This window comes from Talpa europaea (genome assembly GCF_964194135.1).
Source record: "Talpa europaea genome assembly, chromosome: 1".
Classification (NCBI taxonomy): Eukaryota; Metazoa; Chordata; class Mammalia; order Eulipotyphla; family Talpidae; genus Talpa; species Talpa europaea.
Window position 1 is genome coordinate 11,178,686 of NC_140073.1, and position 27,051 is coordinate 11,205,736.

At 33.8% G+C, this 27,051-nt stretch overlaps 3 protein-coding genes and 1 pseudogene across 4 annotated transcripts; 1 reads left to right on the plus strand and 3 right to left on the minus strand.

The window, feature by feature from the left end:
* Positions 1-2,577: 2,577 nt before the first annotated feature.
* On the plus strand, positions 2,578-3,507 carry LOC311171351 (olfactory receptor 4C46-like; the record flags this gene model as incomplete). The annotated part of the gene is made up of 1 exon (XM_084234112.1): positions 2,578-3,507. The coding sequence occupies one exon, from the start codon at positions 2,578-2,580 to the stop codon at positions 3,505-3,507; it is 930 nt and encodes a 309-aa protein (XP_084090238.1).
* Positions 3,508-8,698: 5,191 nt separating this feature from the next.
* On the minus strand, positions 8,699-9,637 carry LOC311171896 (olfactory receptor 4P4-like; the record flags this gene model as incomplete). The annotated part of the gene is made up of 1 exon (XM_084234926.1): positions 8,699-9,637. Exon 1 carries the CDS (start codon positions 9,632-9,634, stop codon positions 8,699-8,701), a length of 936 nt encoding a protein of 311 aa, XP_084091052.1. The 5' UTR covers positions 9,635-9,637.
* Positions 9,638-17,128: 7,491 nt separating this feature from the next.
* LOC311171443 (olfactory receptor 4P4-like) lies at positions 17,129-18,058 on the minus strand (the record flags this gene model as incomplete). The annotated part of the gene is made up of 1 exon (XM_084234295.1): positions 17,129-18,058. One exon carries the CDS (start codon positions 18,056-18,058, stop codon positions 17,129-17,131), a length of 930 nt encoding a protein of 309 aa, XP_084090421.1.
* A 4,145-nt stretch (positions 18,059-22,203) lies between these two features.
* LOC311171449 (olfactory receptor 4P4-like) lies at positions 22,204-23,133 on the minus strand (annotated as a pseudogene). The gene has a single exon. The product of its transcript is annotated as an olfactory receptor 4P4-like (transcript).
* Positions 23,134-27,051: the final 3,918 nt, after the last annotated feature.

A 27,051-nucleotide genomic window follows, 5' to 3' on the forward strand; every position in this document is an offset into this window, starting at 1 on the left:
CACTCAAAAATGGGTGTTTCTCAAGTCTCTTTCTCCATAATACCTGCTTCTAAGACAAAGCCTTTCCATCAGAGAAGATAATTAATTCCTGGGAGAAGATGAAGCATCTCTCTTTAAGGAAGATCTTCTACGGGGATCTCTTTAAATATACAGGCAGTGCAAGCTAGAATTTACTTTTGCTGATCACAATTTGAAGAGCAAGATTCCTCTTGAGTTAAATGACACATGTGAATGTGTTTGCTCCACATTTTCTGCTTCTTGACTATGGGACCAGAGCCACCTGCAGCAGTTCTCAGTGCTTCCAATAAATCACTTCTAAATTCAAATCCTATATTTTTTCTGAAATGTTCTGAACCTTTATTCTAGAAGGGAAGCTTTGATTACAGGCTTTCAAAACAACTATTGATTTGATTGTGATATTTCTTTCACATTGGATCTACTAACCAAAGGTCAGTCTAAAATTGGGATTATTTCTGAACATTCCCAAACATCATGAAGTTCTTTAAGACTAGAAGGTAAGTTTTTCAATAGTGTTGATCTTTATTAAAGATTGTTAATTTCCATGTAGTAATTATGTTTCATTGTGCCTAAATGCAATGATAGAACATTTCATCCTTACCCTAATTCTTTAAAAGATATCTGACAGAAGAAAACGTGGAGGTTATGAAGATTAAGTAAATTGGAGGTTCCAGTTCCCTGACACCAGGCACCCCAAGACACCGCCTGTAGTAATCAAAACTCTTCATGAAAATGAAATTTAAATACACTTCCCACATAGAAAATGCACAATTATATTGAAGATGATTCTTTCTGACTTCCCTGATTTGTGAACATTTTCTAATTATTATTACTAAAAATGTCAATTCTTTCTCTCTCATAGGTGAGATAGAAAAAAAATACAGATGAAAATCCATATCTGTTTACATAGCTATGGTGGGTATTTTCATATATGATCCCTCATCAATTCTCTTAAAATCCTGTGAGGTAGGTATTAATGTCACTTTTTAGATGAGGGGTAAAAATATGCTATATGTTATGAACTATAACCCCAGATAAAAAGAACATGCAGACAGAAAAACAGAGTTTTATTTTGATCTTTTTTATTTTCAAACCAAAGCACTTGACCACTGTGATAGTCATTTTCAAAATGTTGCAGAAGAGACAGGAATGGTTTGGAAGGGGATTGGAGTAATGAGACTTGGGTCAGAGGGAGAAGCCAAGATAAAAGGACCCTTTAATGAATGCCATCCCATATTTGGCTTGATTTTTTGGGAGTCCAAACGTGTGTGTGTGTGTGTGTGTGCGCGCGCGCGCGTATGTATGCAGTCACGCATATTTGCTTTTTGCAGCATGTTTTTCTACTCTGAAATCATTTCATGGGTATTTGTCTCTGAAGTAGTAATAAAATAGTATAATTATTATGGTCATGTAAAAATTTCTTGTTCAATATTGTTAATTACATCAATTTGGGATATAGGGAAGAATTTTGAAGAAAGACAGTTTAAAAAGTGTTTTCTGACCTGATCTTGGTTCTGCCATTAGTCAGATGCTTGATCTTGGGCAGAATCTTTAACTTTTCTGTATGTCAATTTTATAAAACATAAAATAAATTTATAAATAAGAATAGTCAACATGTCAAAAATTGTAGTAAACCAACAGATGTATGTTAAAAACACTTGGAGTACACTAATTATTTTTTAAGTAATATAAGCCTGAGTATTACTATCAACACAAATCTGAGATTGTTTTCACATCTTCAAAATGGATCAGTGATACCAGCCACGGTGATTTTGATCAGTCTTGAACAGAATCATATGTGAGAGGCACTTGATCTTCACATAGCAATCAATCACTTAAATCTATCTATCTATCTATCTATCTATCTATCTATCTATCTATCTATCTATATATCAAATTATTGGATTTAGTCAAGCACATTATCAGTTCTTTTACGGCTCCTATATAGTTCATCATATTTCCATTATCAATGCCCTGTTTTTCATTATATCAGCTATTATAAGGATCCACTTAACTGGGGTTTCTAGCTCTGCCTTCCTGAATTTAAGCCCTCTTCATTCAGAATTATGCAAAGACTTTTACTGGAGTTATATCAATGGTATCCCCTTCCTTAGATTTCTCTGTATGATTCTACCCATTTTCTCAATTTCTAAACTATGGTTTCTATTCCTGGAATAAAAGGGAAGGTTATTAAGTTTGTATTGATAGATTTCATATCCCTTTCCTGACTAACCTGCCACTATGTATACAATCCACTCTTTCATGCCAGACTGTTATCTCAGATGGTCACAGGTACACATATGGTATCCTACTTATTTGATAACAAATGTTTCCTCATGTCTATACTTTTATCAAGTACTTCACCTGGGAAGCAATTTGAGTCATCTTCAAAAACTAGGAGAAACACTTTTTCAATTAAAAAATCAAAACTTCATAAAAGTCAAACACAATAGGATCCATGTATTTAACATTTATTAGAATGAATAATTTTAACAAATTTAATGTTTCAATGAGTGATTTCTTTTGTTCAGGTAATGTGTAATAAGCAATAGAATATATATGGCGACTAGAAACAATGTCACAGAATTTGTTCTACTGGGGCTCTCAGAGGATCCAAAGATGCAGAAAATCATATTTGTTGTGTTTTTCCTCATCTACATCATCTCTATGGTAGGAAATTTACTCATCGTGGTCACCATCATTGGCAGCTCATTGTCTGCATCTCCCATGTACTACTTCCTGGCCTATCTCTCTTTTATTGATGCCTGCTATTCCTCTGTCAATACTCCTAGACTGATTGTAGATTCACTCCATGAAAAGAAGATAATACAGTTCAATGGATGCATGGCCCAAGTCTTTGGAGAACATATTTTTGGAGGTGCTGAGATTATCCTGCTCACTGTGATGGCCTATGACCGCTATGTGGCCATCTGCAAGCCCTTACACTATGCAACCATCATGAGTCGACGATTATGTGACCTGCTAATAGGAGTGGTGTGGGCAGGAGGCTTTCTTCACTCAACCATACAGATCCTCTTCATTGTTGGACTACCCTTCTGTGGTCCCAATGTCATAGATCATTTTATGTGTGATCTGAATCCTTTGCTCAATCTGGCCTGCATGGATACCAGCACCTTAGGACTCTTTGTTGCTGCCAACAGTGGGTTCATGTGTATGTTGAACTTCTTTTTCTTGATGGTCTCATATGTGGTTATTTTGTGCTCACTAAAGAACCACAGAGCAGAGGCAAGGCAGAAAGCCCTCTCCACCTGTGTCTCCCACATCACAGTGGTTGTCTTATTTTTTGGGCCCTGCATATTTATGTACCTGAGACCTCCTGTTACTTTACCCATTGATAAAGCAGTTGCTGTGTTCTACACCATGATTACTCCCATGTTAAATCCCTTAATCTATACCTTGAGAAATGCCCAGATGAAAAATGCCATTAAAAAATTGTGTAGTAGGAAAACATTTCCAGAAGACAAGTAAATGTGCCTGGAGACTGACTTTTATTCAACTGAGGAAAGGCTGAAGAGGACATTCTGGATGACCTTATCAGTAAATATTTATGGGATGAAAAAAGACATTAACTGCTCTCACAATAGATTATGCATTGTATGGAGTAGAAAGAGATATAAGGAAATGACAAATCTTAAACCAGTATCACACTTTGGATATTCATTCAGAATATCCTAATAATGGGGCTTACTTTTACCTTCTGTATCTATGTGTATTATGCCTAAACTCTTCTACCCAAACTAAATATGAACCATTATAAAATCTCTTGGTTTTAAGCAGTAATCACTGTAACAAATTCAAAGAGGTAAGCACCATAATTTTCCATATTTTGCAAGTGAGGAATCTGACAGAAATGGGTAATCAACAAAGCAAGTATATTGAAGATGGGTAACCAGAGCATGACTGATTTCTCATCCATGCTCATGACAGCTTACATAGTCACACAATGATGATTGAAAGGTAAGAAAATGATAGTGCTATTTATTGAACAGGGTTTTGTTTGTTAATATATATATATATAACATATATTGTATATATGTATACTTACACACATTATATATACACAGATATATGTATATCTATGTATGTACATCCATAATATGTGTCTACTTGTATATGTCTATGTTAGTACATTATAACTAAATTCTAAGCTAAATTTTAGCTAATTCTAACTAAAGTTTTCCTCTAATACTTTGTTCATTTTTATGTATCTTAATTAATGTTAATATGTTCTTGTAACATTTTGGTATCACACTGTATTAAGGATTTAAAAGCAATGGGTCATAAAGCTTTTCATGTTAACTAACAAGGTTAGACAACATTTCCACAATTTTTGTATGCATGTCACTATCTTCAACTGCTAACCTATTAGAAAACTTGATAACCCAAATTAATAAAAACATTTAAATATCAGTCAGGAATTTCAATTTATTATGTAGTTACTCCATATGTAGCATACTTGCATGCTAGCTAACACTCGTTTATAAGGCAGCATAATGTCCAGTTTATGACATTATGAGTGAATGAATAAAAGAATAAAAGAAAATGAAATTGATATCAAAAACAACAAATAACTATGAACAAGAGACACTCTATGGGGAGTGGGGGGTGGGTAAAGGAGGGCTTGGGGTCAAAATAGGGGGGTTGTAATTGTATGGGGAATATAAAAATAAAATTTAAATAAAATTTAAATTTAAAAAAATAAAAATCACAACTAGAAAAAAAAAAACTTAGAACCAATAAATCGCAATGAAGGAAGGAGATTTTTTTTTCTTCCTTTATCTGATTCACTCTGAGGAAATCTGTAATGAGATTTTTTTTTAGGGAAACTATGATTTGTTTCCTCTTTAAATTGAAGAGTGAAAAGAAATTGAAACAGAGGATATCAGTGAATTAGCAAATATCAAACTCAATATTCTGTGCTTTTGGCAAAATGTCTCATCTTATGGTTGTAGATTCTCTGTATTATGTTTGTCTGTTAATAATTTTTATTTCTAACATTTTAGTGAGAAATCTTTTTAGAATGGGCATCACACTCGACATACAATACAGTTTCTGGAGAAATAATTATCATTCATTCCACTGTCCATCATCATTAATCAAAAAGAAACTTTTATTCCTATAAAGTTTTCAGACACATTGATAGTTGCACTTCAAAGCTGAACAAACATATCCAGGTCCTCACTTCACTGATCTTAGGATATGGTGAAATTTCCCAGAGACAGCAGTAAATGACAACAGAATGTTATAACTGCAAGACTGTGGAACACAGAGGGGTAGGAAAGCAACATTGTAGGACACATAACAAAGAACTGAAGGGCAATAAAGACTCAGACAAAGACAAATTTTGTAAGCTGAACCAGGAGGGGACAGGGAAGGGAATAGGTGTGGAGGGGAGAATTTGAGTGGGGGAAATAGCACAAGGGAATATTGTGATGAACTAAGCGCGCTTTGGTGGTGGGAGAGCTATGGTGACCACATCTGAGTGGAGAAATCATATATTGTTCTAAAATTAAACTAAAAGTAGAATCCCTAGCTGAAAGACATAAACTGCTCCCCCAAAGGGGGAAAGAAATCAGCAGAGTAAACAGGCATGAACTGGAACAGGACTATCCTTAGCAAAGGAAGACATAACTAAAGTTGGGGGTTCACAAGGGTACTCACACAGCTGATCTATGCAATATGGCTGAGCCTATTGCTCTATTAATTCAATAATGATTTAGTGAACCCTACTGTGTGTCAGAAACTTGTGGAACACTGAGCTTGTAAAAGCCTCAGAAGCAAGACATAAAATTGAATCAAAAAGTCAGAGAAGACCAAGCTATCCTTTGAGAAACAGGTCAATGGTGCTTGACTAGCAAAGGCAGAGCTGTGCAAGTGATTGTCATGATTTGGAGGTCAAGGAGGGAGGGCTGAAATTTAGTGGTGTCAATGAAGATGACGAACTCGGTGGATGCTGCTGCGTCCAGCTCAGTCCCCTTTCCCAGGATACTGAACCCTACAGGGGTTCTGTCCCTGCCTGGAGGACAGGAGTAGCTCATTCAGGGAAAGCATATGCCCAATATCTAGTCACCATGCTCAGAAATGACTGGACGTGGACAGAAGCAGAGGTGTAGAGATGGGAACCAGGACACAGGGCTAAGATTAGTTGTGTGATATATAAGATATCAAGTAAAGACATCATTAGAATTTTAGCATCTCAGTGAAAATCCAAGAAAAAGACATTATAGAAGTACACAGAAGATTTTTAGGGTAGCAAAACACTGCACGATGCCACAAATCCTTACAATACACAATCACAAAATAAGCAGTGAACCATAAAGTAACTATGAAGCAGGTGATAATGATGTGCCAATGTAGGTTCATCATGGTAATTCCTGGGCCACTCTTTGGGGTTGGAGATGGACTATGACTGCAGGGTGTGCGTGTGTGAAAGCAGCTGTACTTGAAATCTCGTTACCTTCTTTTTTCTTTCAGGTGAAGCTAAAATTGTTATAAAAAAGTAAATTCTTACACAAAAAACTAAACCCAATAAGGGTCCATTGGGTTTCCTTTTATCCCTAATAGTTATATGGAGATAAATACTAAATTTGGGTGATTTGTGACATCACTCATTTTGTTATCAATGCGTGACTATGAATGTCATAGAGGCACATTTTAGATATGAATGATAAATCTTTACAAATAAAGAGCTGTTATATAATTATCTTCCTTTACATAAAATCATTTTATCTAATGTCTTTTTTGTTGTGGTGTTTGTTATTTAACTTAGAAGACTTGAGTTTAAATATTCTTAAGCATGCACGAAAGTCCCATCATCAGTTTCTTCTGCTTTTCTCCAAAAAATATATTTCTCAAGAATTTCTTCCCTTTATACCTACAAGGTGATTTGCTTTGGGCCTCCCCTGGTGGCGCAGGTGGTGGAGCGCCGCTCTGTGAAGCTGTCGGCAGCCTCTGCAGCACTGGTTCGATACTGGCTGGGCCGGTGCGGGTCCCACATGATGCGACAGACCTCTCCTGTCGCGCCTGCTGGTCCCTAAGCAGTGTATTTCATCAGTCTGCCTGTTCTGTTCCCTGCTCTGTCTCTGGTGAATCCTCTGACCCTCCCGCACATCTGGTCTGTACCCCGGTTCTTGTATAAATAAATAAATAATTATTTTTTTAAAAAAGTGATTTGCTTTATTATTGTACCACAATATGTATTTTAACTAATAACTTTGTAAAGTTAATTGGTTTAATAAGTAATTCGACTGGTTTATTAAACTAATAAACTTTGTTAGTTTTAGTTATACAGAAAAATTGAATGGAATGCACCAAGAAAAACTTGTATCCATTTTCCCCAGGCAGGGACAACGTCCACTCCAGAGAGATGCCTTTGTTCCTGAAATAATGAATCTACATTGACACATTATTTACAAAAACTCGTGTTTACATTTGAGTTCACACTTGGTGCTGTCCAATCTATAGGTTTTTATTTGTATAATGACAATATCCAATTCTTTAGTAATATAAAGAATAGTTTCACTACCTCAAAAAAAAAGAATCTTCCTATTTTTCCCATCTGCCCTCTCCCCCGTGACTGCTCCCACCACCACCCTTCACAACCCCCCCACCCTGCACCATGTGTAGGCACTCACTTATCATTTCACTGTCTCTTTATCTTGTCTTTTCCAGAGGCTCATATAAGTGAAACCATGCAGTAGTTGCTTTCACATGGACTTCCTTCACCTTGTAATATGTACTTAAGTCCTGCCTGTGTTGGCTTGTTACTTCATTGCTTTTCAGCCCTGAATAATATTCCATTCCCAGGATGTACTGCTGTTAATTCACTTATGGAAGTACATCTTGGCTGTCACCCAGGTTTGGCAATTCTGAATAAAGCTGCTATACACATTCCTGCTCAGTCAAATACATTTTTTTTTTGTTTCTGTCTTTGATTTTAGACCACACAATGTTTCATTTTTTCTTTCTTTGAAAATTTTCTCTTTGTAGTTGGAAGTGTCTTTTGGAACCAATGACTACTAATTTATTTATTTATTTTAGGAAAATATGAGAGGGTCAACAACTTCATTTTGTTATATAGTTCCTTAAGTTTCATGGGAAATGCTACTAAATTCTGACCAGCAGGTTCTATGCCAAAATTACTTTGTTTTCAGGTTGAGTTTTAGATCTCACTTTCGTCTCTAGCTATTGTTTATTTCAAAGAAGTTAGAAACATTGAACCTTTTTAAAACAATTCACTCTAAATTTATTTTTTAAATAACTGATTTCTGAATGATATTTCTTTGCTATTTGATTTCAACTTTCCAGCTATACAGAATGTATGACATTATGTAGTTTAGAACTTAAGTAAAAAGTTTAATTATCAAGCAAATTACATTTTAATGATTAATGTGGCATTAATTGATCTTATTTTCACTGATCCAATAATTACACACACACACACATATATACATATATATATATATATATATATATATATATATATATCTCACATGCCACAAACCAATTTTTTTCTCCAATCAATTTTGTCAGGCAAAATGTGTAGTCTTCTTTCCCACATTTATTCCTTTTAAGATAGAATATGAATTATAAAAATCTATGAAAGTCACCTGATTTCTTCACTTTCATCTATTCCTTTTAGTAATTACCTTTCTTCAAATTAATTGTTTATTTCTTTTGAAATCAATGTTTGACACCAAAGTTTCCTCATGGTGTTTTTCATTTCTGCATTTCTCAGGGTATAAATTAAAGGATTGAACATAGGTGCAACAATGGTGTAAAATAGTGCAAAAATTTTGTCCTCGGGGAAAGTAGTAGGAGGTCTAAGGTAGATGAAGATCACAGGAGCGAAGAACAAGATGACCACAGTGATATGAGACCAACAGGTGGAGAGGGCTTTGCGTCTTCCCTCAGCAGACTGATTTCTTAATGTGTATAATATAATGCCATAAGAAAAAAATAAGACAACAAAGATAACTAAAGCAATTATGCCTGAAAGGGCAATCACAAGGACACCAGTGACATAGGTATTAGTGCATGCAACTTTTAACAAAGGAAAAATATCACAAAAATAGTGATCGATTTCATTAGGGCCACAGAAGGGCAACCTGATAACCATAGAAAATTGAGGAAAGGAATGGAGAGCACCCCCAACACAAGCACCTAAAACAAGGAGATTGCACCTTGTCCTGTTCATGATAATCATGTAATGGAGAGGTTTGCAGATGGCAACATAGCGATCAAAAGCCATGACTGCAAGGATTAAGACTTCAATCATTCCAAACAAGTGCATGGCAAAGACCTGCAACATGCAGCTACCATAGGAAATGGTCTTTCTTTTCACCAACAGGTCACCTATTAATTTGGGTGTAACAGTGGAGGTGTAGCAGATGTCCATGGATGATAAGTAACTGAGGAAATAGTACATTGGCTGGTCAAAAAGAGGACTGCATCGAATGGAGACAAGGATCAGAAGATTTCCTGCCAATAGAGCAATATAGCAGAGTAAGAAAAGAACAAAGCAAAATATTTGCATGTTTTGTTCATAAGAAAGTCCTAGAAGAATGAATTCTGAGATGTTTCTCTGGTTTTCCATGTATTTGAGTTATGTTTATTTTATACACGAAGTATATCTGAAAGAAATAAAACATAGATTTTGTGAAAAATCAGCTATGAATGCAAAAATATAAAATTTATAAAACAGAGTTATGAATAGAATCTTAATATTAACTGAACTAAGTGAATTAAGATTTTTTTTCCGTTTTAAGAAAACTTGCAGGCAGATATAGATCTGAGGCACACAGAAAAGGAGAGGAGAATTAGGGAGTCAAAAGAAGGGTAGGAAAGTCTCACAAGGGACTAAGTCACAAAGTCTCACAAGGGACTAAAATGATGGTTCACAGGTGAGGAGGAGGTGGGAGATTTATGGGGACTACACCTGAATGGATAAATTAAATATACAAAATGAGCAGCAGTTATGTAAAAAAATTAAAAAGTTAATAAAATAATTAAGGAAAATAAAAAAGATTTTTTTCTTGTCATTACATACATATTTTATAAATCTATTGTGGAATTATTATATGATAGTAATAATGAGTTATGTTTTTACTTAATATTGCCAATAGTTATTTGAAATATTTAAATTTTATTTTGCAAATATTTTATCATTACATTATATATTTATATTAGCTATATTGTTTAATAATAAAGAAGACAGACATAAGAGATGCTTCTTTTATAATTTTCAATATTCGTGCCTTATATTTATATGCTCAGCTTTTCTCCCTACAAAATTATTAGACCAAATGCCTATATTGGCTGGCAATGAAGCCTAAATTAATACCATCTGTTTAAACTCCACAGCTTGAATTGCTGAACTTGAATTTGTTTAGGGCACAGTATTCTTTGCTATGTGATCAAATGTGGTCAAAGTGTCATATTAAGACAATACAATTATTGTTATATTAAAATAATAAATGTATGAAAATGGTACAGTAACAGAAAGTATGTTACATCAATTAGGGATAGTCATTTTGAAAAAATTCAGCAAATTCATCCATTTCTCATATTTGCATTTTAAGTGTTAATAATGAATATGTATTTATATTACATGTACATCTATATATACACATATATACTGTCATTAAAACTTGTGATGACAACTGATAAGGAAAATATAAGACAGTTAAATTGCCCAAATTTGTTTGAATTGTTTCTGCCATGGCTTTTGCTAGAAGCTTCATGTTTTCATGCAATCATAAACAACTAAGGTGAATTAAAGAAGTTACAGAAGGTAACTTGAAAATAAATTTTATTGTTATTTAGCACTGAGTGGTGTTTGTTGCAATAAAGACAAAGAAAAAAATTCACAGGTTTATATATTTTGTATCTAGTTAAATTCAAAGACAGTATTTATTCAGTGTAAAGTGAGTGTAGGCTAAAAAAAAAATCACTTCCAGGATTCTTTTTTACCACTATTGCGGAATTAACTGACCCTATATTATATAATATCAAATCTAATTTAATTTATGATTCATAAAATAGAAATCGCTAACGTGTTAAACTTCAACAGTCTTTCTACTCTCTTTAAGCTTCATTTTCTGTATTTATACAATTAAGATAGCATTACATAATTCAGAAATTTAATGTGGAGTATGTGATATAATATAAAACACCCCAGTAATATTTAAGGTTCATTATTCATAGGCATTTTCCATACACAACCTTAACTTTGAGTGGTTTATTTAGCAAGTACAGAAATGATCATGCATGCATATGTAATCAAGTCCAAAGGAAAACAAAGGGGAAAATAACATTTATAATGGGCTCAATAAAAATGTTAGACAAATTTTACATTCACTGATCTATTCGTTAAAAATCTGTTGTTTGATGATGGATTGATCATCTGAAAGCATTTCTTTAAACTAATCATTAGCTTGATTTTTTAACACTATTAAAATATAGTTAAGTTGTTTATTTGACAGTGTTGAATAAAACTATACTTATCATGTAGGTTATGTTGTTCATATAAGAATAGAAACTCCTATATTTAAATGCTATTGCCACATATTCCTATTTTCTGTTACTATAGGAGAATATACTCTGCTATACACGTACCTTAGTTGACACAGATGGAAGTCTTGCACTTTAGAATGACAGCAATTTTGAAATATAGAAAAGCCTTTTTATTGTGCTCTATCTCTGCTCTAATACTAGTCTATTTCATAAAAGTAGTATGGAGAAATGCATATAAGAATGAATTTGGACAGAAATTTACTACCAACTTAAAAATGTTTCATTTTAACTTTATTGATCTTAACTGGAATTTTGTTTATAAACAATTAACAATTAAAATGAAAATATTTTAATCATTTTATATTAATTAAATCAAATATAAATGTAATTTTTAAATAATTTAATACACTACAAGAAAACCGCTAGTCTTTAAAATGGAATTACGTAGAATAAATATAAAAAACATACTGTTTATCTATGCTTGATGGGACCCTTCCCAGACCAAGGTGTCACAGCTAATTCACCAAACATCAGATCCAAGTGATTGTCAGATTAATTTTAGGTTGCGTCAGGAAGCATTCCATTCTCAGAAACTCACTCCCCAGATATTCACTCTGAAGATTTGTCTCCAGTTCCAAATGCAATGAAAATGCAGAAAAATAGAAAAACAGTTGCAAACACATGCAGGTTAATTCTCTGAAAATATTTTGAAAATCTCAGCATGTCTTTTCCTTCCAGGGATTTCCAAGACAAACAGACTTCAAATATTCACCAAAAATCAGAGATTCAAGGGAAAATGCATTTTTAAGCCCAAGTAAAGCAAGCTAAGGATTCTGAATGCCAGTTTAATACCTTTATACTAGCTCACACTAAAAAAATAAGCAAAATGTATGTTTTTAATTACTGCAAAAGTTAACACAAATATTTATTTCCCAGTAAACTTCCAATTTAGTCTATGGCTGAAGATAATTTGCAGAAAAACAGAACATACACTTAAATGAGAACACAAAGATAACGAAGTCTCTGAAAGCCCTAAATAATTATATTCTCAAAGGGGTTTCCACACAGATGCAGACCAGTGTTGATAAATCACTGTCCAAAGAAATGTGCTTGGTGTTCCTGAGTATTTATTTTCAACCTCTGCCTTAGTTTGCCTTAGGGACTCTTTCTCTGGAGTGCCACAAAGCCTACAATCAAGAGTAGTTCAGGAAACTTTGCTCCCTCCCATCCCCCTGCATCCTTGGCAGACACTCATCTTTTTGGTCTCTCCATTTATTTTTGTCCAGAAGCTAATATAGATAAATCATAGAGTAGTTGCTTTCAGATGAAATTTTTTTCACTTGTAATATGTATTTAAATTCTCACCCGTGTTTTCATGGCTTGTTATCCACTTCTTTTTAGCACTGAATAATATTTCATTGTCAGGATGTACCATAGTTAATTCATCAGCTCACCTACTTTAGACCAATTTGCTTGCCTCCAAGGTTTAGCAATTATGAATAAAGTTGCTAATCACACTCCTGCATGGACAAAATATATTTTTTGTTTGTTTCTTTCTGTGTTTCTAGACTTCACAGTTTTTTTTTTTTATTTTGCTTCTTTTAAAATTTTTTTCACTGCACTAGGAAAAGTCTTTGGATTTGAATCCAGTAGTAGGCAGGAGGGAGCAGGTCAATATTAACATTTTATTTTATAGTCTTAAGTTATAGGAAATATTAAATTGTGGTCAGTGGTTGAAATACTACTAAGTTAGATTTTAGCTTTCAGAATTATAGATTCTCACTCTGTATTCACTAGTTACTATTATTTATTTCAAAGGGACATCATAAACACATTTTTCAATAGAATCTATCAAATCTTTATTTGTTGAACAAATGCTCAATAAAATCCAAAGCATTTGAAACATTTTTATATTAGTTAAACTATCAAATACTACAAGAAAAGTAATAACCTTAAATGTTAAACTATGTAGACTAAAATAAAGTGCATATAATTAGCTTATGGTTGGTGGAACCAATCAAGGTGTCATGGCAAATTTACTTACCATCAGGGTCAGTACACTACAAAAGTGAAGCAAAATGCAGGGCATTGCAAAGCAACAATTCAAACACACCCAGATTAATTCTCTGAAAATATTTTGGAAATTTCAAACATGTCTTAACCTAAAAGTTGACAAGGGAGGGGACTTCAAATATTCACTAAACTATTAGAAACTCAAAAATAACTATATCTTTAAGTCCCTAGAAAGTAAGGTAAGAACTTAAAAGGTCAACATATTATGCTAACTCATATTAAAAAATAAATATGTTTTTAAATCCCTACAAAAGTTAACACAAATATTTAGGTTTTAGAAAACACATATTTTAACATGTGACTGAAGAAAATTTGGTTCAAAAGAGGCAATAAACAGATCTCTGAAAGCAGTAAATAATTACATTCCCTAAGGAATATATGTATACACACACACACACACACATATATATATATATATATATATATATATATATGTATCTCCAGGCCAATGGTGCTAAGTTACTCTCCAAGGTAATGTGCTAGGTCCTCTTGGGTATCTGCTCTCCACTTTTGCCTTAGTGTGCCTCAATGGCTATTTCCCAGAAGTCCAAGATATCTAGTCAGAAGGAACCGTTCAAAAAACGTTTGACTGTTCTGAGTTCTTCCAGCTTTCTGAAGATAAGAGGGAACTAATGTATTCTGTAATATCACAACAACTGTGATAACTTAATTGATAAGAGGTTACTTATCACTAGTGACTAACATTACTGGGAAAGTTGGTTGGGAAATGAAAGACAAAGAAAATATGAAAGAATAAAAATCTCCTCATAAACTAGACAGGGTGTAAATGTAAAAATGTATGGGAAAATAAGAGGAAAGAAACTCTCAAAGTACAGAAGAGCTTATGCTGTTTATTATTGTGTTTGGGTCACTTCATAGCAAAATAATACTAACAACTCATTGAGAGAAATTATGGGTTGTTTAATTTTACTATATGTTTAATACTCACAAGTGAGTACTTTGACGTATTATTAGCTTTATTATAAGGTAATAACAGAAGTAACAAAATGGGTTTTCTAAGTTGCTGTTTGTTTTCAAACTTTGAAATTTTAAAACCCTGAGTAAATGAAGTCCATCCTGTTAGTGTCAAAGATTTGTGTTTTGTTCTTTTCTCTTCAATGTTTTGCCCAGTGTTGACCAAACTTTCCCTTAAATTAGCAGTTACCAGCCCATTGAAGGTGATAGTGGTCCTATCTCTAATTGTCTCCCCAACAAAAACACAAGGAGGACACCCCTTTAAGATATACTCAGCAAAGCTAGGAACCTCCACTATCACTATCTTGGTTGAATCATCTCTTCAGGATTTAATTATCTTGAAAAAAAATTTTTGTTCAGTCCGCTTTTAAATAATATTTCTTTTCCATTTATTGGGTTATTTATTCTTGTTCAGGTCATAATGTTTCTTAAGATGCTATTTTCTCTGTGCTTTATATACTATGTGTATATATTCATGACTCTCTGTATGTATCCAAACACATTCTTACACATTTTTAATCTCTTATTTATCTTCTATGGCATACTTTGACCATTTCTCAAGTTTATCCATCATATTCATTTTGTGTTACATTTTGTACAAAGTACCATCAGTTTACAAGTACAGCATCATCAGCCATGGAATCATACCTGGTCTTAGAGATATAATACATTGCATGAACATTTGATTCTCACTTAGAACATTCAGACCTGTTTGCAAACCAATTTCAAAGAGCAGATTATCAAACAAAGCTCAAGTAATTTATTTTTAATAAATATAAATGATCATTAAACTTGAGATTATACAGTCATTTCGGGGTTAGAAACCCCAAACTCTAAGGTCAGTCTTCTTACAAGATGTCCCAACTTGGATAGAGAATATGGGGCAAGTGTCTCAACAAATTGGACAGATCAAGCATTCTGGACTGTCTTATCTGCTAAAATGCCTAGTTGCAATGAGTCAAAATAAGATCTAAAAAAATCTAAGTTTGATCAGAGCTGAATTTAATTGTATTCAATTATAGTTTCTTTATTTGAATGATAAAGTGGAAAATAACATTTCCTTGAAATATATATGATATGTGGTTTAGATCTCCCAAGTGTTGAAGAGAATATTAGAATAGACTAAAATGGTCCAAACCATCACTCTCAATAGATGCCTTTAGACAGAGATGGTGTTAAGAATAAGGGTGAGTTAGAGGGAGAATGAGACTGAAACAGGAAGTCAAATAGAACTGTCTATCTCAGAGCCAGTTTTGATTCTAAACTTTCCTTTAGACCCGATCTTCAGCTTCAAACTTGCTTCCAGTATTGTTATATCTGAAGGTTTAAATAACATGCCTGTGTAATATGAGCATTCATTAGCAGCATAAATATATCCACTAATGAAATTAATAAGAGTGGGTTTTAAATTAGCATGAATCCTGATATAAATGGAGAGAAAGGAATTTCATAACACATTTACAAGCACAAATATTTATTAAATATTCTGTGTTTACATCCACATGCTGAGCAAAAGAACTTGTCAAATTCTTCAATGCATTTACCTGTCAGATATATTTGATGATTATTAGACAAACCTACTTATGTAGAAAGGGGATCCTAGAAGGAATACCTGGCAAGCAAATAGCAAATTTTTGTTTAATATATGTATTTATGTATTTACTCTGTAATAACTATATTGTCAATCATTTTGCCAATAACAACTTATAGACCACAGGAAATAAAAATGATATAAAGGCCTTTTTGTTTTTGTTTGTGTAGCATTCCTTCTGAAGGGATATTTCCTTTAACATAAAAATACTCCAAATACACACACACACACACACTAATTATCATACACACACAGGCACAAATAAAGTCATAGAGAAGGGAGATTTTAAAGAATTTTGAAGACTGTAGATTGATCCAGTGTAGCTGCAAGAGAGTGTCCAAACAGAAGAAAACAAAGGAAAAATTGTAAGGGAGAAGAAAATGACCTACCACAAATTTCTGGTTGCAATATGCCATGCTAAAACTTCAAATGTGTTAATCACCATATTGTATTGGCCACTTTATTATGTACTATCTCTTAGATATTCAGAGAGATGAAGACATAGAGTCAATAATGACCCATGTCCTCCTAACATGGGTCTTTCATCATAACACAATGTTTTCTACTAAATAAATTTCTGAGATTAGCAAATTTATCTTGAACTGATTTAAGGAAATATTTGATTATAAATGGAAAGATAGGATTTCATCGAAAGTAAATAGGATTCCATATAATTTTTTTGGAGAGGACAGTGATAGTGATAAGATCAGAAAAGTCGTTTAGAAGGGCATGTCCACATTCCTCAAATTCAAGCACAAACTGGAAGTAGTTGAACCCTTAGAAGTACAGACTGGAATCTGAATGACAGCTACTTGCTTCTTGGAACATAGATTGTCCTCAGTCATTTAGATCTTAGGTTTACTTGCTCTCTGTAACATCCCAAATGACAAATGCCCTATATACACAAGAATGAAAACATAATGCATAACATCCAATTTACTTAAATTCTGCATGTGTTGTCTTAGACCATATCTTTTGAATGGTGATTTTCATCTCCACATTTCTCAGGGTATAGATGAGAGGATTAAGCATGGGGGCAATCACAGTGTAAAACACTGAGATTTCCTTATCCTTGTTCTCACTCCCTGGAGGTAGAATATAGATATAGATACAGGGCACAAAGAATAAAACCACAACCATTATATGAGAACTACAGGTTGAGAGAGCTTTGCGCCGCCCTGCGGAGGAGTGTGTCCTCAGATGATATAATATGAGTATGTAAGAAACTACTAGCACCACGAAAACCACAACCACCACAATCCCTGAATTTGCAATCATTAAAATATTAACAACACGAATATCTTTACATACCAATTTCAACAGAGGCTTCACGTCACATATGTAGTGATCTATCTGATTAGGGCCACAGAAAGGCAAATGCAGAATCACAAGCAGGAGAGCGATAGCATGCCAGAAACCCACAATCCAAGCCATGACGATCAACAGGTTACACCTGTGCCGGTTCATGATCACCATGTAGTGCAGGGGCTTGACTATGGCCACGTAGCGGTCAAAAGCCATGGACACTAAGATGAATATTTCCACACCTGCCAACAAGTGGGAAGTGAAGAGCTGGGCCATGCAGTTGTTATAGGAGATGTTTTTTCTTGCTGCAGCTAGGTCCCGGATTAGCCTGGGGATCACGGTGGAGGTGTAGCAGAGGTCCATGAAGGAAAGGTGGCAGAGAAAGTAGTACATGGGCTGTTGGATTAGATGGCTGCAGGTGATAGTGAATAGGATGATGAAGTTCCCCATCAAGACAGCCAGGTAACAGAGCAGGAATAAAAACAGAAAAATGAGCTCTATTTGTTTATTTTCCCACAGCCCTATGAAAACAAATTCTGTGACATTGTTCTGATTTTCCATGAGGTTGAGGTGACTCCAGAGCATAGTACAGAAAGTCAGTTCATCTGAAATGATACAGAACATAGGCATCTTCAAACAAAATTTTGAGTTTTGGAATATTTCATACATTGAAATAATATGGGCCACATGGTATTTATTAGAGTCTTAATCTTTTATATCTTTTTTCCATTAAGGCCATCAATTTTTTATCAGATGCTATAGAATGAGACATATTTTGTGTTTGTAAATCTTCCAAATATTTTGTATGTATTTAACTCACAATAGCCCACTAATTACTGTTGTGTTGTTCATTTTACATTATGAGACAGAAAATTTGGAAGGTTCTACAAATTGTAGCAAAATAATTATGATGTTAAGTAACAACCTAAGATATGGATTTGTATCAAACACCATCCCAGTGCTCTTGATGGCTGCCACATTGTCTACACTCCAAACAAAACAAATGCCAGGATTTTCTGTTTATAAAAGATTGGGAACTTACCTCTTCTCTGCCTATTTGACTTGAAACAAGACTGTTCTTTTCATATGCTACATATGGCTTATGTGTAAAGCCACAATCACACATGAACATTACATATTTCTAATGCAACTAAACATTTATTCTTGAACTGAAAACAAAATTAAGTTTCTTTCACAGCAAAATCATGGTTTCCTGCAGACTGTTGGCTGTAGTAATTTTTTTTTTCAATTGTGCCATTGAGGGAATATGTGTACAGGATGACCCCTGATCTAATGGTCATGAAGAGGACCGTGTAGCCTCATTGATCCTGTTAAAACTATTGACGTTAGCACTTAGCAACTTATTCTACCTGTGTCTCCTTTAACTGCTAAGTGAGAATAACAATATGGATTGACATTCCTACATCAAGGCAAAATAAATAAAATCCGTGAGAAGTATACACAGTGTAAAAACGTATGATTCTAACTTTTACAACTGACAAAACTACCCCCCCAAAATAATCGGAGAACAACTGTTACAAAAGAAAATAGATTTCAGAATTTTCAGTGTTAATTGGTATATTTTATGTTCTGAACAAAGTAATGGATTAAAGAATTTATATTAGATATGTATTACTCATGAAAGGGAAAAAATCATGAATGTTGTGGTTTCAAAATAGAACTCAGAAAAGAACATCGTTATGTATATGCTAGGATATCCAAATCTAGCCTTTCTTTTGATGTGGATGAATCAGTTAAAAGATATAAGGGAATCTAAGAATAACTTTTCATTAAAATTGTATGAAAAACTTGACAATCAAAATGCAAACATAAAACTCTTGGTTTAGAATGTTACAAGCCTCAACATTTTTTTTGAAAACACACCCTGGATTTTATTGAATATAAAATCATAGTCCCAAATATAACATCAAGGATAAAGGAAAACACTGACATCCAGTCAGAAAGTGTAAATTACCTACAATGGGAAATAATCATGCTGACAGTTTTCTTCACATACTACACAACAGAAAGACAATGGAGAAATAACTACATGGTTCTCTAACAATAAGGTGTAATCCAAGAATAATGTGCTTATTCAAATATAAAAACATATATGCAAGAACTCAATGAAACAATGCCAGTGAGAAGTAGAAGAAGAAAAATAATGTTTACAGTGAAATCCAGTCAAATATACAATCAATCCAAATAAAGAACTGAAGGATGGAGAAACTGTGGCAAAAGAACACAATGAAAAGAAAGAATACTAGACAATAGCTATGAAATAGAGGTAGAGAAATGAGACAAAACTTGATAATATGCAAATGACAATAACAGAACAATAGCAATAACAAAATAATACATTACAGAACAAAGAAAATGAAAGTAAGGAAGTAGGAGGTGGGACAAAGAAAAAAGGGCATTTGAAAGTCAGAGACTAAGTCAAGGCTGCTTAAAATGGAATTATTTGGGAGCATTTCTTAACATTAGATTAAATCTTCTCAATTTATAAAGGACCAAATGGAAAAGCATCCATCAAAGCAGTGCCCGTAGAATTCTCAAAGAACCCTACCTAGGGCAGAAATAGCCCATCACATTCTCAAATCAAAGACTATTGGTCTTTGTTTAATCCACGCACACGTAAAAAATTAAAAATAAAATACATGACTGCTTGCATTCTTCTCTCTCTCTCTCTCTCTCTCTCTCTCTCTCTCACACACACACACATACACACCACTCACAAAAAATCAGCCATATATATGCTTAAGTTTATCAGGTTTTTGGAATAAAGAATCCTGAGTCCACAATTTACGTACCTTTAAATTAGTTTCTTCAAAAGATCTCTTCTTTAAAAATTTAAATTCTTTAGGAAAAAACTTTATGAGGCTGTGTTACTAAAGACATGTCAACTACAGTTTTATTTGAAAAACTAAATTACAGTTAAACAAGATTACTGGGAAGTAAGATGGAGGACATGAGGTAATATGGATAGAACAAAAATCCATCACAGGCAACTTGATGACTGTTCTGTTTAACTACATCTTTAATAAAAGACATTTGGGAAATTAAAAGTATGAGCATAATTATATGAAATAGTAAAATAAAACGTTTAGAAAACACAAACTAAGTAATAATACAGCCTAGTCTCTTATAATGTTTCAGGTGCCAAACATCTCATCTTCACTATAACTAATGAAGCATATATGATTGTATTATTGTCTCTGCTTTGCTGACAAAGAATCTAGAACTCAAGGTCACACAAACACTAAGGAGAAATCTGTATCTAAACACTTTCTGTATGATTTGAAGGCTTGTACTCTTTTTCATCACACTTAAATACCTCTCACTAATGCAATAAAAATCCTAAATCTCTCATAAATTATTATTCAGATTTTCTTGAATGCCTTCTCGTGAAGATAACCACCAATAAAATTATATCAGAATACTTTAAATTTAAAAGTTTGAATTTACAAAGATCAAAATTTTATATAAGATAGTCACTATTCAAACTCCCAATTATTTCACTGTATGTACACAAATCATGATGCTCATTCCTTTAAGTTCTAAGATTTACATCTCTTGAAATGTCAAAGTGATCCTTTGAGTTGGTTCATTTCCTTTTGTTCTATCGCTGTACTAATGCACAGCAAACAGGTCTGGGAAGCCTCTTACTCTCCCATGAATCGTCCATCCAAAAGTTCTTTTAAGGAAGGAATTGTTGAGAATATCTTCAATTAAAAAATACAGGAAGAACCAGAGGAATAATATCCCCGAGGCATTTTACAGGAGCTAATGTGTGTACTTATAATTTGAGAAATGAAGTCAACACCATGAAAACAGTCACATAGATGGCTCAGGGTTTAATTCTTTTCTTTATCTCCTGAGGGTTATCAAAAGAATGATTCAATCCTCTGAAATACTTTAGCTTGACAAAATATCATGGAATTTTTTTTAATCTCTCCTTTCTTGGCAAAATCAGTCAATCAAGGAAACTTGAAAATAATGTGATCATTTTGATAAGAAAAGCAAGCACTTTGACAAAAAGAATTTTTTTTAGACAAATGGGAACAAAGACATAAACTGAGATTGGCCAATGTGATTTAAAGCACAAGGGGTTAACCACTATTTGAGCTAGTAGTACCTCCTTATTGCAAAAACAAATACATAAGACATTATAATGAGCTCAGATTCTGCTAGATTTAATTCCCTCCATGAATGGCAATGAGGATGTATGCTGAAGTTTTAACCTTTCTGAAATTACTTATTTTATCCTCAATGTTTTCATGTTAATGAGTTAATTAGGGTTCTAAATATGGGAGAACAATACATACAGTCAAATAAATGGAAGATAATATCTTTGAATTTAATTCAGAAGCTATTTATTTACATATGTTAATTTGTACAAGTCAACAGCTAGAAAATACAAATGAAGATAAAGCTTTAGCAATCATCTTTGGCTTGGTCAAACTGAAAGAACACAGTTCATAAACTAAATGTTATTAGTCAATATAGTAATATATCATTCAAATCTGGAAGTAGTTGACCCCTTTGAAGTACAGATTGGAATCTGAATGACAGTCACTTGCATCTATTTTCACAGATTGTCCTCAGTCATTTAGATCTCAGGTTAACATGCTCTCTATAATAATCCAAATGATAAGTGCCATATATACACATGATTGAAAAAATGAAAATGAAGAGCATCCTATTTATTTAAATTCTGAATGTGTTGTCTTAGACCATGTCTTTCGAATGGCGATTTTCATCTCCACATTTCTCAGGGTATAGATGAGAGGATTAAGCATGGGGGCAATCACAGTGTAAAACACTGAGATTTCCTTATCCTTGTTCTCACTCCCTGGAGGTAGAATATAGATATAGATACAGGGCACAAAGAATAAAACCACAACCATTATATGAGAACTACAGGTTGAGAGAGCTTTGCGCCGCCCTGCGGAGGAGTGTGTCCTCAGATGATATAATATGAGTATTTAAGAAACTACTAGCACCACGAAAACCACAACCACCACGATCCCTGAATTTGCAATCATTAAGATATTAACAACACGAATATCTTTGCACACCAATTTCAACAGAGGCTTCACGTCACATACATAGTGATCTATCTGATTAGGGCCACAGAAAGGCAAATGCAGAATCACAAGCAGGAGAGCGATAGCGTGCAAAAAACCCACAATCCAGGCCGTGACGATCAACAGGTTACACCTGTGCCGGTTCATGACCACCATGTAGTGCAGGGGCTTAACTATGGCCACGTAGCGGTCAAAAGCCATGGACACTAAGATGAATATTTCTACAGCTGCTAGTAAGTGGCCAGTGAAGAGCTGAGTCATGCAGTTGTTATAGGAGATGTTTTTTCTTGCTGCAGCTAGGTCCCGGATTAGCCTGGGGATCACGGTGGAGGTGTAGCAGAGGTCCATGAAGGAAAGGTGGCAGAGAAAGTAGTACATGGGCTGTTGGATTAGATGGCTGCAGGTGATAGTGAATAGGATGATGAAGTTCCCCATCAAGACAGCCAGGTAACAGAGCAGGAATAAAAACAGAAAAATGAGCTCTATTTGTTTATTTTCCCACAGCCCTATGAAAACAAATTCTGTGACATTGTTCTGATTTTCCATGAGGTTGAGGTGACTCCAGAGCATAGTACAGAAATTCAATTCATCTGAAATGATAGAAAACATAGGCATAGTAAAAAGAAGTTTTGAGTTTTGGAACAATTGATACATTGAAAAAATATGGGTCATATGGTATTTATTAACATCTTAATCTTGTATATCCATTTTACATTAAGGCCATCATTATTTATCAGGTGATATTGAATGAGACATTTTTGTACCTGCAAATCTTCCAGATATTTTGTATGTATTTAACTCACAGCAACCCAATAGTTACTGTTCTGATATTCATTTTACGTTATGGAGACACAAAAAATTGGAAGATTCCACTAATTGTACCAAAATCGCCATTATATTAAGTAACAATCTAAGATATGGATTTGGATCCAACACCATTTCAACGCTCTTGATGATTGCCATATTGTTTACTGACCAAATAAAATGCAATGGATTTTCTCTATAAAAAGATGGGAACCTACATCTCTTCTGCCTGGATAACTTGAACCAAGACTCTTCCCTTCTTATTCTATGTAAGTGCATATATAATGCCCCATCACATTTGAACATTACTTATTTCATATGGAATAAACATTTGTTCTTGTGAAAACAAAATTAAGGCTCCTAATGTAGCAGAAAAAGCTCAATTAGTTGATAATAGTTTAGTGACTGTCCTTAGCAGTCTTGGTCAAATTTCAGGTAGGAAATTGACAAGTGGATATATTGTTGGACATCTGATTTAGAAAAATAGGTTTTTGTTGTATAAAAGCTGACCATTTTCCTAAGAAAAGAAAAGACAAAAAAAAGAAACAGTTTGAAGGTTGCTGTTGAAATGTTATAACACCTTAGAGATTTAGTTGTTTTTGGTTGCCTTATTGAGGAACAAAATGTGCTTACACAAAGACATGGTTGGTCTATGTGGAAACCATTACCTTTCACTCATAATAAAATATCTTTCACAGCAAAATCATGGGTTCCTGTAGATTGTTAGTAGCAGTGATTTTTTTTTTTTGATATTGCCATTGAGAAGTATGTGTACAGGGTAACTCCTTATCTAATGGATCTAATTTAAAATGTTTCCTAAACTTTATACAAACCTCGGCATTCCTTAACATTTGATTCAATCTTCTCAATTTATAATAAGTAGACATCATTTAGTAAAACACAGGACCAAATGGAAGAGCATCCTTCAAAGCAGTGCCTGTAGAATCCTCTGAGAAATAAGCCTAAGACAGAAATATCCCATTGCGTTGTTAAACCAAAGACTTCTGCTCTTTGTTTATCCCCATACACATACAAATTTAAAAAAAATACAAAAACTTGAATGTCTTGCTTTCTTCTCTCTCTCTCTGTCTCTTTCTCTCACTCTGTCTCTCTCTCTCTCTCTCACACACACACACACACACACACACACACTGCTTCCAAACACAACAGCATATATTTTTAAGTGTAATAGGGTTTTGGAATAAAGAGACCTGAGTCCAACTTTTTACATACCTTTCAATTAGTTTCTTCCAAAAATATCTTCTTTAAAAATTTAAATTCTTTAAGGAAAATCTTTGTGAGGATGTGTTAATAAAGACATGTCAAATACAGTTTTATCTGAATAACTAAATTACATTTAAACAAGATTATTGGGAAGTGAGATGGGGGACATGAGGTAATAAGGATAGTATAAAATCCATCATAGGCAACTTGATGACTGTTCTTTTTAACTACCACATCTATAATTAAGAACATGTGTAAAATTGAAGTATGAGCTTCATTATATGACATACTTAAAATGTTTAGATAGTACAAACTAAGTAATAATATAATCCACTCTCTTTTAATGTTTCATGTACCAGCCATTTTATCTTCACAATAACTGATGAAGCATATATGATTGTATTACTATCTCTGCTTTGCAGACAAGGAAGCTAGAACCCAAAGTCACACAAACACTAAGAAGAAATCTTTATCAAAACACTTTCTGTATGATTTGAGGCTTGTACTCTTTTTCATTACACTTAAATATCTCTCCCAATTACAAGAAAAGTCTTAAGAATTAGCTTAGAAATTATCATCCAGATTTTCTTGAATGCCTTCTCTTGAAAATAACCACCAATAAAATTATACCAGAAGAATTTAAATCTGAAAGTTTGAATTTATGAAGATCAAACTTTTATATAAAATAAGCACCATTCAAACTCCCAATTATTTTCGCTGTTTGTACACTAATCATAATGCTCACTCCTTTAAGATTTATGATTTTACATCTCTCAAAATGTCAAAGTGATCCTTCGAGTTGGCTACTTTCCTTTTTTCTATGGTGTTAATAATGCACAGCATACAGTTCTGAAAAGTCTCTCACTCTCCCGTGTATCTTCTATCCAAAAGTTCTTTTAAGGAAGGAATTGTTGAGAATATCTTGAATTAAAAGGAACAGGAAGGACCAGAGGGAAAATATCCCCCAGGCATTTTACAGGAGCCAATGTGTGTAGTTATAATTTGAGAAACGAAGCCAATAACATTAAAGCAGTCGCATAGATGGCTAGGGGTTTACTTCTTTTCTTTATCTCCTGAGACTTATAGCATAAGTGATTCAATCCTCTGAAACATTTTAGCACTAATAAAATATCATGGATTTTTTTTTAATCTCTGCTTTCCTGGAAAAATTTCTCAAAGGCTGATATTTGTCATGCTGCATCATAGCTATTTCATGTATGTTGATCTTTTCATCACCTGATTATAAGATGCTTTGTATTACAGGACATTATCTAGTATTATAGTGTTGTTTAGAATTGGAAAGTGCCAAAATGCATGATCATTTTACCTTTATTTATCTTATTTATGTTTTGTTTCTGTGAGTTGAAACAAAGGAAACAATTTGAGTTAAGCATAGTCCTTAATTCATAGCAGATGTTTCTCATGAGTCCATGTATGGCCTTCTGAAATTTTATTTTACTTTATTTTATAACCTTTCCCTTTTTGCATTGTGCATATTGACTTCCATTGTGCGTCAGGACACAGATGATATATTCCCCTGTAAGCCTGAACACAAACCCCATGGTTGGCTACTGCTTTCAACACACCATATCAGGTGTCCTTAGATTCCTTTATGCCTTTTATATAACAGAAAAAAATGTAAATTGGGTGTTCAACATAAATTTTGAAATGAGTATCAGAGATGGATTTTAATAAAGAAGACAAGATGACCCATTTTGTGGATGAAGTCAGCCTCTTTCCTTGCCACTCTTGTCCTCAATAGGCTTATAAATAAGGTGGCCATGGGGGTAGAATGAAGGTTATTATTTCACTTAACAATATGGATCTCTATACATGAAGACCTTCATTGCGATAGCCACCACTGAGTACCCAATCTGCCAGTAGAAGAAAGCAGCCCTGTGTCCCCTAAGACACCATCCCTGGGGATTTCAGCTTGGTTCAGGTAGTTTACACTGTAATTTTTTATTCATGGAAGCAGTAACATTTTGTTTTCAATGACATAGATACTAACTCTGGATATGGATTTTCCTTCCCTGCTTGCAATGTTTCTGTCAAAACTACCACCTGTGTATTTATATAATATCTGATCCACCATCAAAGTATTCCACACAGCATTTTTTTTGATAAAGGAGTGCACTTCAAATAAAATGATTGCATTTTAAACAATAGTGAATGAGTGTTCCTTTTTCTCAGTGTCCTCAACAATATTTACTATTCCAGGCTTCTTGATATAGGACATTTTCACAGGGATAAGATGATGTTTCATAGTGGTTTAATTTGCATTTCTCTTATAATTGATGATGAACATTTTTTTTTAATGTGTCTATGGGCCATCTGTGTGTCTTCTTTGTAGACGTGTCTATTTAGGACTTTTGCCCATATTTTTGATTGGGTTCTATTTTCATTGTTGTTTTTGAGTTATATGAGTTCTTTTTA